The following is a 17,117-nucleotide window of genomic DNA, read 5'->3' as shown; positions in this document are numbered from 1 at the left end:
TCCTGGCGGCGCGGAGGGGCGCCCCCTCTGCAGGGTGGGGGTCGCGGAGCCACCGCCCCCTTCTTCGTGCTCACCCGGAGCCCCCTCCCCATCTCTCCCCCTCCCCATCTCTCCCCCTCCGTTGCCACGGGTTGCGGTTGCCACGGGTAATCCAGCAGTCGGGGGCGCGGTGGGGAGGAGCGGGCAGGTAAAGCGTTATTGCAGAACTGCAGCACAACGCTTCTGCACCGCAATGATTGCTACATCCTCCCCACCCCGACCCTTTCTCTTGTGCTGTGACTTCCATGTGGGTATTTCCCGAACTGAATCAGCTTGTATTTTGGGGTTAGGGCAAAATGCAGCCTTGCAAAAGCCGCAGAGAGAAACACACAGCTCTGTGCCATCATCCATCGCCAAACCACATCCTACGCTTTGAGTGACAGTCGCCGGTACTGCACAGCCACAGCATTTCAATAGGATTCCAGGAAACATTGCAACGTATTTAGAATAACCTCATGGGATGTTGCAGACAGTGCGTGTGTGTATGTGTATGTGTGTGTGGGGGGGGGGGGGGGGGGTACAGAAGCACCCTGCTCTTGTCATGAAGATTTGCTGTCCAAAAGATGTCTTTTTCGCTCATCTTTCTTGTTAAACATCTTCCAATGGCACAGTAACAGGTTGTTCACAATGTCCTGGAAGTGCACACTGTGTCATTCGACAGCCTGTATGGCTGGAGCTATTTCCTCTTCACTTCTATAAAAAAGATAGGGGGAGAAAGGGACAGAAAAGAAAAGAAAAGAAAAGAAAAGAAAAGAAAAGGAAAGGAAAGGAAAGGAAAGGAAGAAAAGAAAAGAAAAGAAAAGAAAAGAAAAGAAAAGAAAAGAAAAGAAAAGAAAAGAAAAGAAAAGAAAAGAAAAGAAAAGAAAAGAAAAAAAAAGAAAAGAAAAAAAATTGTGAACGTACACATACAGAAGTAGTTGTAATTATACAGGGCAAGTGAAAGCAAATAGGGCGCTGATAGAAAACAAAAGAGGAAGCCTCAGTGGTAGGTTTAAACACAGGATAGAAGGAGTATCAGGGTTTAATTAATTGAAAACTTTTAAGAAACTGACATATAAAATGGGGATGTGGCGTTGTAAGTGAAAGCTAAAGCACAGCATTGGGGTGCCATTACTTGAACACCAAACTATTGCCATTAGCTGCAATAGGCCGCAGTAATTAGATGTATAACAAACTCAGCATTACCCTGTTTGAAAGACCAGCAGGAAATGGCGTGGCTCAAAATGAAGCAATAACTCTCCAAATTCCAGGGCTGCTCTTGTAAAAGCAAAATGTACGACCCTGCTGGAAACCCCCACGTTGCTCAGGTTGCAAAAGGCACCAATTTTCTTTTAATACATTTCAATGTAAGTTAAATATAACTAACACTTCCAATTAAAGCGCTGTAAGGCATTCACGTGCACTTCCATAGGGTTGATATGCAAAATAAATACTGGGACACAGAGTAGTTTTCTTTCCTCTTTAATAATAATAAAGATGCAGTAGTACAACCAACAGTGAGAAGATAAATATTTAAACACATTTCTGTCCAATCAGAAGAAAGTGCTGCTGTAGAATTCCAACTTTTGAGCAGTCTGACAAAGGGAAACAGTGAGATAAGAACAGAGCTGATATTCACTTCAGGAACACCTTTGTTTGGAATCTAGTCAGCAGCTCACAAACAGATCAGCTCCTGGAACGGGAAAACAAAACAGCCACAAAGGTTTCTCCATGCTCTGTGCTTCTGCACTTTGTCAAATATCGAGGGCTGGTTTGCAGGGCAGGGTGGTGAAGTTCTTCAGCAGCCCGGCTCGAGCTTTCCAAACAAAACCTAAAACTAATATGAGAAAAAGCTAAAAGAAAACCCAGCCATTTGATGCTTCATTAAATAAAAACAACACTGTCATCCCCTGACATCGCTCCCATTTCCAGCTTCATATTTCCCCATCTTTTAAATAAACTCCCCAAAGGATTTTTTCTAATACTGCAAAAACAAAGTTGTGCAACGGAACCGTCCCCGCGTGGCACCAAGAGTTGCTTTTAGGCTACTTTTAGCAATAACTTGTTGCTTTAATTAAACGCTATCACTGTTACGTTCAAACAGCTTTGTTGCTAACTGGCACACGAGCCGAGATGGCGGAGAGATCCATTTGTGCAATTCGATGAGACTAAGCAAAAAGAAGCACGGGTGTTTATCTCAGGAAAGCGCTGCCATCAACAGAAAACAGTGGCTGGGAGCAGTTACCTAAGAGATGTTATCCTCAGGCTATTAAAAACACGTTTCTAAAATTACACAGATTCCCAGCTGGATGCTTTAAAAAAGCGTGCCCGCACATGCCTGTGTTAACCTTTACGAGGTGTCCAGTTCATAATCTATTGTTTCTGTAATGCACGGGAGGTGAACAAGGCTCCTTCTTTGAAAGTGGCCCCAGATTTCTTAAAGAGGACGCACACAACCATTTTAGGCTTGGGAAGCTGCTGGGCCCATCAGACCCCCCAGCTCTTTTTAATAGCAGCTAAATGTCAAATATAAATACAACGCCACAGCAAAACGTATTTCTTTGGCGGAGCCTGGGACAAGACGCTCCGCAGCTGCCGCTAACAATAAAGAGCAGCGCTGATGTTTAATCAAAATAAGAATCGGTGGTTACAAAGTTGCATCCAAGGCTGCCTTTTGTTTGCAAAGCGCTCCATATCCATGTGCTAACTGCAGCCACAATGGAGCCGGCAGCTCCCCTTATTCCCTAAGATTCGAGCCCGTGTTCACGCTGCTGCTCATTGCAGCTATGGGATCATCGTCACCTTGGAATGACAGCCTGCATTTATGCCGCTACATTAAAGCGTGGCTCCTCATATCTTCACGTAGGTGCCTGAAGTTAAATATGCTGGGTGGAGTCCCATCCACAGTGCAGATGGTGGAAAATTCAGCCATTGGTTTCAATGGACTGCATCCAAGATTCTCACTGGGAACGAGTACCCATAATTTCCCTGGGAATTGAGAATCCTCAACAACCCTATAAGTTCTGTCATTTTTTATTATCATTTCCAATTACCAAGCAACCATACACAAGAATTTTGGCCTTCAGTTCTTGTACATGACAAAAACAGGCTTTCCGTAAACATCACAGAAAGATCAGATATATATTTATATCTCAAATTGTCAGCAGCATGTAGTTTGTACAAAGGTTGTTTTGCTGATGTTGCTGAGCTACTTGAAAAAGTTAATACCTTGTGGGGTGTGTAATTTCATCACCAATGTCAAATGACTTCTAAAGATGAAACTTCTCTGTTGCAAGTTACAAAAAGATGCTTTGACTGTGTTTGATATGATATACCAAACTCTAAAGCTGAGGATAAAGTTGCCTTTATTTTTCCAGCACTATGATGTGCACTCACTAAGGGAAATATTTTAACAGCCACGTCAGTCAGCAGAACATGACTAACCCAACGCTGAGATTATAATAGTTACAGAGAAGTAAATGCAATAGGTAACACATAGACCTGAGTCAGCATATGTAATAAATCAAAGAAATAATATCAAGGTCTGTTTAAAAACTCTGTAAGGACATACTGTTGTGTTGACAAACAAGTCTTTTAGGTGCACATTGCTAGCAAGTTGCACTGATGTGGTGTATGTAACTAGTAAACACAGGAGAAACCACTTTGTGCTGTCCTTAAAGATAAGAACACAGAACTGATCTTTCACGATTCTTCAGAAGCTAGGCTTGCTTTACATCCACATGAAATGCTGTCATCACTGTGTCCAAGCCCGGAGGATGAACTGCAGAAATAGGGGAGAGGAAAAAAATAAAATAAAAGGAGGAAATTGGTTTTCACAACACACTCAAAGCCTGAGTAACAGAGGAGAACTTTAATTATCTCCAGTCACAAAGAGAGACAGGAAATTTGGACTTTTAATTAGCCATTTGGAGTGCAGTTGGATATTTTTTTTAGCAAGATAATTTAAACGCGAATAATTCAAGTCTGACTAAATGAAATTCACATAATCAGAATGCAGATAATTGAATTTCTACTGCATTCATTAATTCAGTGTGGAGGTGTGTGTGAAGACTTCTATGATGAGCTGTCACAGCTCAATAAAATCTCAGTCAATTAATTTTTTCATTATCTTAGTATTACATCAACAAAAAACCGAAGCACACGCATGCGAGTGTATACATATACAATCTCAAAGTAAGGAAACACAGAAATCACCTCTCCGAATCAGAGTCTGCACCATTTCCTCCTTTTTTTCTCTCCTCATCTTCTATAGGAAAGCGCCTGTTCAAAGAGGCAAACTTCTGAATCGCATCAGCGACAGAATATTTGGTCTGCCCAGAGACACAAGCCTCCATATCTTCCGGACTTAGCTGGGTCTGTAGGAAGAGGTGAAGCCTGCTGTCTGAGAGCAGTAATGCGTTCTGTAGAATCCTTTAAAAACAAGAAGAGAAGTGCAATGTTTCTACGCGGATACACGCATGTTCTGAAGTGTTTCACCCGAACAAATTCTTGATGAGGCCCCTGATTGTAAGATTCCTTCCGAATCCTAAAACAATTACAGAAGGTAACGAACTTAAAATGACTAGGTATGCTTTATTTGCTTTTTTACGTTATTTGGAATTTTGGGTGAGTAAAAAAAAACCCACAAAGCTAAGAGTTAAACACATCTGCCATAAAAATAACTTGAAAGACGTTTCTTCCACGTAACCATCTGTTATTACCACGTGGATTAATTGATGATTTTTAGGCAGAGACTCTTAAGAAAATTTGGTCTTTTTTGATAGCTGTTTTTAAATAGCTGAGCTCTGAAAATTGCAAGTCACCAGTGTCTTTGGTTGGGCAAAGAAGTGTGTACAGGGACAAAGAACTTGAGATACATGCAGCGTCAGAACTTTCAAATCTATGTAAACAACAGAGCCAGCGTTAGCCAGAACTTGTTTACATGCATACATCTAAGCAAGAGTAAAAATGCTGCTACTGAGCACAGATTTAAGCATACCTCTAAACAGTTCTCAGAGAACCTTACATGCAGTTTCATACCAGCATTCTGGAAGCCCATTTCCATTTGGTTTATAGATATTTCTAGTTAAATCTTCAAATACATTTAGCACAGAGCATTTGCATTTGTACAGTACTGAGTAAAGAAAGTGTAATACGTTCCAGTAACGCAGAACATCATAGAGGGACTTCTGCAAGGACTTAAAATTGCAGATCAACACCACTATTTTGAAATATATATATATATATATATTGCAGTTTTGCTGCAGCATTTAGCTGCAGGAAGAGTTATTCTGTTTGTATACCCTAGAATGTGTAACAAGAGTCCTTTTGCTTATACGTACATTCAGCTTTTCCTACCCGCATGAGTAAATTCATTACTAAGGCCATGCCAAACAGCACTCCATAAAACTTACTTAAATATCTTTAGAGAAACCCAAACTATTAGGAGTCATTATTTACCTATTTCTACCCATTTAGGTTACGGCAGTTGTCCCCCCAAATAATTACTACGCAGTAGGAGATAAGAAATGACATTAATGCTAGACTTTGTAAAAGCAGTAAGACACAGTGCATTTGATAGGTACTCCTGATGAAAATTAAATGCATAACTGATCAGTTCCTTCTATCAAATAAGACTAATGAAGTGTTTGGACTGCAACGTTTTAAAATACAAACACGTTCTGAAATCCGTGCTCTAAAGTAGCCAACATTACAACAGCGTTTAATTAACATGCTAGAATATGCCTAGTTTTACCTGAGCCCATACAATTCCAGAATTCCAGAAAGTCCAAATAAACAATAATAGTTGCCTAACTGAAAACGCGGGATATTTGTGTTTGCACATATTTCCATTGCCTGGGCAAACACACACGCATTCTCAACCAAATAATTCAAACTTTGACTTCTTCCAGTGAGGAAATGCCTCCGGTGAGCCCAGTGACCTACCAGGTGCATATAAAACTCCGTCTAAGAAGGAACAGACTTCACTGAAACTCAAACACATTTTCATGCCTACGTTGTCTTCTTAACCTCATATAAATTCTCACAACTCTAATGAAAAATAAACATAGCAAACAGAGTACGTATCTGTAAAGCCAATGCATGCAGTGTATTAACACACTGAAAAGCTTCTTAGTGCTCATAAAGAAGCAAGCAAATGCCCTGTAAGTCGACCCAAATGACAGAATTTACAAGTCTACACACCTTGACAGCAACAGCCTCATGAATGCTTTGAAAAGTCATCATTCACTGGACGCTAACAGAGGATTTCAGCCTCGACTTGTGATAAACATACGGTCCAAAAAGACGACAAACATTGCGACAGAAAATACAAGAGAAAAAAATATACTGTTCTACACAGTAAATCCACATTTATGGTTTGTGCGCTCAGGAGTCGATTTTCTCCTCCCTCTTTTCCTCCTCTTAACAAAGAAGGGGGGGAAAAAGTATTAAAGTATAAAAACAGCGTCGCAGAGCTCACCCCTCGAGGAAGGAGAGTTGCCCGTTTTCCCAGGCTTGTAAGCACAAGGAGGGGATGCACATTTCTGCAATTCTAAGCGTTGGCGTGTCTAATACAAAGTAACACAGCAAAAGCCAAGAGATTAAATTCTGCCCATGGCATTTAGTTTCACTGCTTTTCCTCTTCCTCTACCTTCCAAAGTTTCCCTGCCACCCAGTGAAAACACCAGTAACCAACTGCTGGTGCCATTACGCCACACTCACAGCTCGGTTGCTGCTCGGAATTTATTTTATTTTCTTTATAAAATAATGGCTAATCTTTAAAATTGATTTTAGATGGTTTGAGGCATTACACCAGAGGAGCAATGAGCGCTAATGTCAATGATATTGGACACAAATTCATTTTAGCTTTATTTCACGTCCAGTACAATTCTGCTAAGCCTTGAACTGCGAAAGCACCGTTATTAACTCAGCAGTAACCCAACGCATGGAACAGCAAACAAAAGCCATAAGAGTACAGACTGATCGGGACCTCAAGGCTACTGTCCTTTTTTTCCCCTCCCCTTCTTTGCTGCTATAATTCAATTTCCAATTTTACTTTACATGGGACTCATTATTTCGCAGGGGTTTTCTTTTCTGCTTCACAGCGCCATCTGGAGCCGAAAAGATGGAAAAGAAAACAGGGAAGGAACGGGGGAGAGACGTAGGTTAAGCTAAATAGCACGCCTACATTTGGGGGCGGGGGTAGACATCAAATACACTATGCATTTTGCAGAACAGTTAAAACAAATGCAAACACGCACACCTTTCACCCAGTCGTACTCTTGAAACGTTTCTCCTTTCTTTTAATTAAAAAATAACTCAGTTTTTGCCCCCATTCCCCTCCTCCTTCCCCCCCATCTGATCCAACAGGTTAGATCACTTTTTAATTGCATCCTCCTAGCAATCAAAGTGAAAAACAATTTCTGCTCTCTCCGTAAGCACTGTGTTTTCCTGTTGGAAATCCTGTGCCAAGGAAATAACCACACACTCGAGGCCAGGTATCGGAGCAGCACTGAGGGCTGGCAGAGCAGCCGCCCCGTAGGCCCTCACCAAGCTGGGGACTTATTGTGAGAGGTGCTGCACCCCTGAAATACATATTGGACTCCACAGACCGCAAGGTCAAAATCTCACAGCACAGCATAAAAAGCAGGAAACATAAAAGAAAAACATAAAAGCAAGAGAAAAGATGTCCTAATATTAATGCTCATATATAATATTAATGCCATAGCACAGGCTAAGCATTCACACTGTTTGAATCCAACCCGAAGCACTGGCGGTGTTCCTCCAGCATTTTTATGACTACAGGTGTCAATGCAAAGCTGCAGTTGCAGTGATGTAAATCAGCTTTGTCCACAGTTGTGCTAATGTCAGAGTCATGGGGCTCACAATGATAATTCCTATAAACTCACTGGACGCATTTAAGAGAACAACAGACTTTCTGTGCATGCCTAGAATAACAATGAAAGGCTAAATCCTGCGAGTCTTTATCACATCAGCAGTCATTACTTGTCAGAGATCTCACTCCTCTCAGCCAGATTGCTCAGATGCATAATGACTGCTTATGTGATTAAGGGGGCTGCAGGAGAAGGCTCTACATTTGAATTAGAGTTAATAAAATCATTTTTTATTCGTGGCCATGTGAATCTCTGTTTGTAAGCTTTCAGTAAGTGCTCGTGATCTCTGGACCCTTAAAGAAAAGGGGCAGAAAATATGACTCCTCATCCAAAAGTAATGTCATATTTGAGGAAACGCTGGGTAGTATATGAGGAGTATTTCTCCTTCCCCACGTTACAGCAAGAACGTTTACTAAAGACAAAACATGTGCTTCGTCTTATTTGGACAAGGTCCAAAATCTGGTTTTCTTCAACATGATTTTATTAGGTATATTATACACTGTTCTGCTGGAAGAGAACAACATATGGCCGAACAGTACAACTTAATCCTAACTAAAGATTTCCTGTATCTACTGTAACCTAATACAATGACAGATGCACGCTCGTATATGTGTGGAAGGTTAACACTCCGATTTTGTTTTCAACAAATTTACTCTGCCCATTTACATCATATCACGAGAGAAAGGAGAAAATAAAACTTGAGAGACAACAGATCACAGCCTGGACTGTGGTGCCCTCTATTGAACATCCGCTTGGCCTCTCGCAGTGAGCACAGGGCTGCTCAGCCTGCAGTAAACAAAGCTCCATTTCCTCCTTTTAAAGAGCCTACTGTGCCTGCTCATTCATTTATTTTTTTATAACAGAGGAAATGTTACTGATAGCGAGCAACTGTGAAGCAACTGTTTAGGATCTGATAACGAATACATTTAAGAATTAGCATGTCTGCTAAGCATTATTCACTTCAATGGGTTTGCTTCCCTCACCAGATAGGAAAAAAGCTTCAATGCTTTGCTCAGAACTGCTTCACTGGAAAGAGGCAGCCACCACTCACAGGAGGAAACCCTACCTGCCCACGGCTGATACGCTCCTGCTGCTCAGTGCTAACCAAGCAGCCACAGAAGTTCTGGCAGGTTGGGATCCATCCCCTTCAGAGCCAGTTCCCCGCTTCCCACACATCACCCTGCAGAGAACTCTTAGTAAAGTGTCCTCTACCTATGTGCCAGCTCATGCTTGTGTGAAAGAAGGCAATCTGAACCCCAAAGTTATTCAGCTACTCAGGGATGAAAGCAAAAGGGATCTTGTAGAATCTACTACTATAAGGCAGTGTTTTAATTTTGACTTCTAATTTAAGAGTAAGCTTTCCCAGTGAATCTACCTACAGACATACTCAAATGCGTGAGGATACCTACCAAGAAGAAAAAAAAAAAAAACCACCAATGTAATCTTCCTTATTCTTGCAGAGTAATTTGTAATTGAAAATGGACTGGCTGGCTTCCGTTAATGCAAATGGACTTCTGAAATATTAAATCACGCCCAGGCAAGGAGTAAGCCTTATAGCTCCTCATCATTCAGAGATAATAACCTATAAGAAAAGCAGGTCTTACCCCAATGCCGGTGTGGGAAAGCCAAATCAAAATGGGAAACGCTTTCAGACTTGGCCAAACTCTACAGCTCAGATTTAGTTTCCAGCTATTGGCATATTCTACAGGAAGAAGCTACATAGAGGTCTTTTCTAAGCACTTCACCATGCTAACTGGCTGTGTAGAGTGACACGTGAAGAAGAACAAAGGCATTTTACAGCAGTTGACAAAGATGTGATGCTACAGTGCTCCCAGGGTGCTGCCTCCAGCAGCAGAATCCTTACACTGGCACATGGCTGCTGTCTTGGCAGAAGCTGTAGCAGCTTCTCACACAGAGCAATGGCTACAGGGCAGAATTCTTATTCTTACAACCCTGAACTCCATTGCCAGGTATGGTTTCAATCCAATAAGCTCACAGCATACTGAATATAGGTTGTGTTCTTGCATTACATGTGGGTATTTGAAATTGGTTAATCTATAAACCTATACCTTGACAGGTGCACACAGGTGGCACAGATTTCTTCCCACAAAGAAAAATCAGCTGTAAAAACAAGCTATATGTAAATCACCAATACATTAAGACAGAAGAATTGGAGCACTCTCAGTAGTGTTAGCTGGAGCAGACCAAAATCAGCAATGATCACACATGAGACTTAAAGACAACACACCAGCCAATGAGTCCCCCAGGTGCTCTTCCAGTATAAGAACTAATACATCCTTTGATCCAGACTTATTTGGACAGAAAGAAAGAAGAATCACGGAAATATGGATGAGCCAATAGAAAGATCCCTACTATAAATAGCAGTACGTCTAACATGCCAACCAGCAGAGGGCAATGCTACAGCACACAATTTGCCAAGTCAATTCGTCACAACGCAAATGTATCTCTGCAAATTCCTTCCAGATAGCCCCAAGGGCTGAGGGAAAGCTGACACCTTTCTAAACGGCATCTAAGTTGAAGTGTTTAAATCATTTCCTTACAGAGATGCGTCTTTCCTCACTCCAGGCCTAAAAGCAGCAAGGCAAAATGCTCAACAAGCCATCGTTTTCTCCTGTCAGTACCCTGTCAAAACAGGCATCCACAAAATCAGAATGTGATGAGCTGTTTTAAGATAACCTACCTCTGTGTTTTGCCTCCTGAAGCACAGGCAGTGGTTGTCATTATTTATGATGCTGAGATAACATACCTTAGTGCAGAGGTCAACCTGGTAACATTATTTTAAAATAAGAGTGATTTTAAATATTCACCACTCCATGAGGAGGCACAGCTAAGGCAGAATTGCTCAGACACAGGGGCTGGACTATGTACTCTTCAGCTGACCATCAGTATTAGTGACTGTGCTTCTAGAGGCAATATTTCAGTGTCTTTCTCTCCTCAGGGCAAGAAAACACATATCCTTTTCTGCTTTCCTTTCCTCATCTTATATACCATCAACCACCCTTCCAGCCACAGATCCTGAATACAACTGTACATGTACCTTCAGCCTCTGCAATGACTAGCTCTCCCCCCACCTTCAGTTGTTCCGATTAATGTATACACTTCACGAGCAAGCATTTACAGTCTGCTATGGAAACCTATAATTGTAACAGACTGACTGGAAAAAACAGTGGGCCCTGTATTTCTCTGCCTCCTGGCCATAAGGTTTTAAAGTCTTCTTAAATGATTTTTCTTCCTTTGGTTTTGTAGCTCTGCCTCTCAGAAATTTTAATAACAATAGAAGATTAATGTCTCTGTTCCCAGGTTTGATATACTCTTAATCCAAACAGAGGTTAAACGCAGCATCCAAAGTCATTCGCAGTTCTGCCATAGCAACACCAAACAGGTCTGCACGTATAACAGCAAAGGCGAGATATAGGATAATGGCAGAGAAAGCAGAAATTACAGCAATGAGGTCTCTGCCACTGCAGATGGTGAAGGGCTTTATAGCAGCATTACTGAGCAATGCACTGCTGGAACTAATACAGTGCTCCACTGAAACTCAGGTCACAGTCTAGCTATGTTCATCTACGTAAATCTTTTACATAACCACACAGCTGAGTGATTTTATACAGACTGCAGCTGTAGTGAAAATTAACACAGCTGCTACAGCTTGTTTATGTTGGCAGTGGTAAACACAGTAATTGGCGTTATAGGTAGAACCATGTTAGAAGAACTCACTATCAGATTTTCCCAAGCTCTCAGTGGTACAGACCCCAGAATTCATTACAGTGATACTGATATTCCGTGAATAAATAGATGGAAAGAGGTCTGTTTCTTTTTATAAAGAATATCTAGCTTATTCTTGGAAGTCATGTACATGAAATATGACTTCACTCAAATAAAGCAAAATATGCAGCATGTAAAGACGGCCACAAGGTGGCTCTCAGGTACCAGAGATGATGTTAGAGATGAGCTACGTTCAATCCAAGTCGATGACATCATAAAAAAAGCCAACCTCACTGAGACGAGACACACTTACTTCTCCAGGAACTCCTGCAGACCCCGCCGACGATGGTCCACATGATGGGGATTGTTCATATTGAAAAAGGGAGTTTTAGATGGCAGTTCGGGTAACTGTCTTTATAAAGAACAAGCAAATACAGAGTTAAAATCAAGCCCAAAGCAAGGAAGAAAAATGATACAAGCAAATGCCAATCCTACGTTTCTAAAAATCATGAGTCATTTTCCAGAAGCCTCATTAAACTGAATTTGACAACACAAAGTTGAGAAACCAGAGGGCTTCTGACATACCTCCTTGAAAGGAGGAATAACTCTGATTCTTCTGGACCAGTTGATAAGGCTGCATGTACGCCTGCCCAGACCCCCTATGTTCTTAGGTTCTACCATGCACATCCTAGAAGTTCACCAGCTGGTTTACCAGCTAGTTTAAGCAGAACAGCCTCAAGCTCAGCATGGCCTAGTAGTCTGCACTGGTCACATCACCTGTTTCCCACTACCTCTATGCAGCAAAAGGAAACAGCTCAGATCTGTTAGAAATTAGGCTGAGGCTCACCAAACAAAGGCTATCAGTATAAATAAACTGTAGTAGTAAGAAGGGCAGGACACTTTCCAGCTTTGATTTTTACGGTTCTCAGAACTAAGAGGAAACGATGCTCTTTTAATCATAGAGTCCCTTTGCTACGTTACCGATAGATTATTAGATATTTAACGAAACAAACCAGTCATAAAAAGTTGCTCACATGAGCACAGCATTGCTCTGAAGCCTCTGCCGAAGCCAAACAAACTCTCGGAAGCGTCGTCTGACACAGGATGTTTTCCTTGTAAAGCACATACTGTTTGTCTGTTGGGAAGTTAAATAACAGTAAGAGTTTGTAAACCAGCTTAGCATAAAGTGCAGGCAAGATATCAAAAACAACAGTCTGAGATGCTAATTTTGAGATACCAGCAGAAAGCTTGACATTAACTCTGCTCATGTTAAGGACTGCGCTGTATGTCAGACAGGACTGACAACAGTTTGTACTACTTCTCAGGGAATCATTTTTCATCACCATTTTTTGTTTCATTTTTTAAAATCAAGAGATCAGGATAATGGTACAATTCACTATAACAAGAAAAAAAGTTTTAGCAGACAATGCCAAACTTTGCAGAAAAAAACAAGTCATGTTTAGCTATTCTAGTTATAGTTCTGGAAACAAATAGCTGTTCTAACAGCATGCAGCCTTACTCAAGTTGAAGAAGTTGCACTCTGCAAGCAGCAGCATTTGGAAGTTTTCCCACAGAACACTACTACTACTCCACCAGAAAGTGCCAATTCATCAAAGAGAAACAATTCGTGAAGATTAAATGCTTTTTGCCAAGTTTTTCTGTGGAGCGTACAATTAGGTGAAACCCCATCTAGGCAGGACTCTATTCTACAATTGCCTGCAGTCCAGCTAGTCCTCAGTATCTTGCTGTACAATGCAAACTGTGCAAAGCACAAATATGCCAGCTTTCTGAAATGGATGAATATCCTGGCTACCTCACAGCTCAAGAAGTCAGACACTCTAGGAGATAGACAGAATAGGGAATCCAACTGGCCTTGGAATCAACTAGTAGAACCAAGACTTTGAATCCAGCTGGTAGACTGAGTGGTAGGACTGATCTATGCACTTGGTCAGAGCCCTGGCAGGAAACTGAGCTGATGCTTACCAGCTTCAGAGATGCTCAGCACTGAGCCATGTTACACTGTATCCCAAATTAACAGCTGCTGAGGAAGACAGTAATACACTTCTATTGAGAAACACTACTGCCTACAAAATGGTAACAGTGCACACCACCCACTGCCAAATTCAATGGATTTCTCTCGAGCGGATGTCAAAAACATTATCACTTTTGAATCAGCACTTAAACCACATTGCAGAAGTTTCATAGCTGATTGACACACAGGCTGAAGTACTTGTCACAATGGACATTTAACAAGCAATCACTTGACTTCCTTCATCATACTGAGTGCCCAGCTCCCACAAAGAAGATAAGTTCTTTCTTCCTTGTGCTAACCTATCGACCGCTTAACTTGGTGTTCTGAAACTCTTCATCCAAGAGCTGATACACGTCAGAACATTTTATGTTGCAATTAAAAATTCTAGATCTAGGCTTAAGAAATTAAAGTAACTCACATCCACCAAAGAATAATCAAGAACATGAACTTAAGTGAGATTCAAGACACAAGAGGCTATGACTCTAAAGGCGCTGCCATTAACAAGTGGTAGACTACAATTATGTATCAGAATACCCTTATTTCACACATCCAAATGACGCTAAGATGTCATAATATGACTGTCAAGGTATGCTGAATACAAGCACATTGCAGTAACCAAGTAACTTAGCAAACAGAAGAACTGAGAAGAACTCAAAGTACAAATAAACATACTTGCAAATAGAGCTGTTTTCAGCATGAATACTTGAACACCAGAATTCTTTTGTAATGGTAAGATACCTCTGATCCTGACAGTCTAAATTGATAAGTAAAGCTAAGAATAGCATCCATGGTAGGACACTGTGGAATGCACATGGGAGTGTGAGGCCAGGTTCTACTCCCAGCTCTCCCATACACTTTTCTGCATAATCTTTGGCCAGCCCACCCTTACCTACTCCGCTGCAGCTCAGTCATTAAAAGGAGACTGATATCCTACAGCCTCCCACAATTGTTGCAGATAGATTCCATTGTGCCTGAAGCGAGCCCCAACTTGGACAGAAGCAATAGTACGAGTCCAGAGCATCTCTGGTGACATTTTTATACTCACATGAATAAATATCTCGTAGTCTACATAAGAGTGCCATGAGTCTTCTTTCTGTGTTCTGGGGTCTCGTACCAAGACAGTAACAAATTCCTGCAGGTGCATAATAAGAAAAATCAAGCAATTAAATTCAGAAGACAAAGAGAACCTGAAAGACTCTCTTGATTGTTCAGCTGCTCCGTAAACTACTGGGCTCTGATTAGAAGCTGAACTGCTGCTTTATTGGATTTTGCAATCCTATAAAAGGAGAAGCAAAGAGCAATGAATCATCTGAGCTACACCACATGCCCAGGAAATTCTTTGCCAAAATGCTAACTGAAAGGGAATATTTCGGATTAAGTAATATGATGAGAAGTCATACATGCTTCATGCAGGGGAGGGTTGGTGATCTCAGTAGGTACGAACTGGAAATCTAATGCTCAAATCACAAATGTGGGATCCAACTTGGCAAGCATTAAAATTGGCTTTTCTCACCTTTGTACTCAATGTTCAACACCAAAAAAAAAAAGTATTACAGACATATCCCATGTACCCAATACTTAAACATATTGCTTTATTTGCCCCTAAATTTGCCATTTTATCTATTTCTTTTTAATTAAGTATTTATACATGTTGATTCCAGGGATCTGAGAGGTAACCACTTTGTAATTCCACAAGCTGAAGATCTGCCTTCCTTCTACACTTGAAATTACTTGCTCCAGCCCAGTGGATAAGGATGTACTGCTGGCAGGGGGGTTGGACTCAGTCCCTGGAGGTACCTTCCAACCCCTACGATTCTGTGATTAATTGCCTTAGATGTGAATTGATAGAATGAACTGTGATCCAAAGCCTAGAGTCCAGATCCAGTTTGCAAGGAGATGAATACACTCCCCTTCCGTTTTCTGATATTCCAGGAACTTAAGGCACAGAGCACATCTGAGGACTTCAGGATGAGGACACTACTGTCCCAGTCTCCCCAGCAATCTGTACAAGAAAGCAACACAGCCACCCTGCAGAGCATAATTCTCTGCTTCTGCCATATAGCAATACAGATTAATTGTCCTAGCAGTTGTCACATCTAATCCATTTCCTTACAGCTCATACATTTATATTACATCTTAGTGTGATCCCAAAGGAGTGAGTGAGGCCTATGGGCACTGCTGCGATGGTAACTAGGAGCAGCTAAAGAATCATGTGCTTCCAAGTATCCTCAGTTAACAACCATCTGAAACCTTGCACACAGGTTTACCATGTATATACACATGTAGATATATTTTAAGTTGTAATGCAACTAAAAGTTTTCTTTAAAATTAAATTGTTTAAAGCCTTGCCTATCTATCTGCTATTTCCACAGAGAGCTAGGCCAACTACTCACAGATTGAAAGACAAGCATATGGTCTTCAGCATTGGAGACATCCTTCTGAGAGGATTGTACTGGACTAAATAGCCAGGTACGGAAATCAACTTTATATGCTTTTCCAGCATACCTTTTCTCAATCAGTCAATAAATTCTGAACTAGAAAGATCTCAAAATGCATCTCTCCATACCCAAATCACAGATATAAGAAATAAGCATTTACTCTTCAGCTAAGTTCCTTCCAGCACATACACCAGCAGCACAGATGGAACAGACTGTGAGGAGAATAAGGATAGAACTGGCAGGAAAAGATGCATCTTCTGTATGTGGCAGGGAGGTCTGGACTCTATTGTTTATCACAGGAGCTGCTGATTTCCAAGCACTCCTGTTTCAGAGATGGAAACCTGTGGCCTGGTGGCTGGAACCAGACCACAGTATTACCTCATGTAGCCCAGCTTTTAGTCACAGGGGTGTACTCTGCATTTTGAGCACCATTTCGGTATCTGGCATGAGTGCCATGCCAACTAAAGCCAATTTAATAGCTTCCTACCACCTCTGCTACTTCTTTCTTCACTGAAGAGCTCTGGGGACTGATTTTCCTCTGCTGTGTCCTTTGTAGCTTTTTATCCCCTCATCTCCTCCTTAACAATTGGCACTAAGGAGTCAAAACTGTAAACAGCCTGCTCATAACTAACCTTGAGATCCCTTGCCTGGCATCAGTTGCCATATCATCTTTCCATTTTGCTTCCTGTTCCCTAGGTTCCTCAAATTACTTCATTTCCAAGTGACCTTCCAACAGCCTTCTCCTTTGTAACGAATCAAACTAAGCTTGTAAGTAAAGGGCTAATTCAAACCTCTACTATACCAAAATATTACAATAGAAATCACTACTGGATATGCTGCGGGATAGCTATGGGTTACCTTGTCATTGACTCCAGGCCATATGATTTCCACAGAAAGCCTCGTGCACTTTTAATTTCCAATTAGGCAGCTGCCACATTTCAATACTGTGGCAGCTGAACACCCTTCAGACTCTGCCTGTACAAGAAACAAGACCTGCTACATGTGTTG

General features: G+C 41.3%; 1 protein-coding gene across 1 annotated transcript in view; it reads right to left on the bottom strand.

Moving 5' to 3' along the window:
- Positions 1-1,484: 1,484 nt before the first annotated feature.
- Positions 1,485-17,117, bottom strand: part of SNX10 (sorting nexin 10) — a 30,705-nt gene continuing 15,072 nt past the window's right edge. Inside the window, 5 exon segments of the mRNA XM_015853836.2 lie at positions 1,485-3,799; positions 4,234-4,449; positions 11,953-12,051; positions 12,674-12,774; positions 14,717-14,803. Coding sequence (XP_015709322.2) covers positions 3,721-3,799; positions 4,234-4,449; positions 11,953-12,051; positions 12,674-12,774; positions 14,717-14,803 — 582 coding nt within the window. The 3' untranslated portion in view covers positions 1,485-3,720.

Source organism: Coturnix japonica, chromosome 2 (genome assembly GCF_001577835.2).
Source record: "Coturnix japonica isolate 7356 chromosome 2, Coturnix japonica 2.1, whole genome shotgun sequence".
Classification (NCBI taxonomy): Eukaryota; Metazoa; Chordata; class Aves; order Galliformes; family Phasianidae; genus Coturnix; species Coturnix japonica.
Note: the sequence above shows the minus strand (reverse complement) of the source record. Positions and strands in the feature narration are given on the sequence as shown.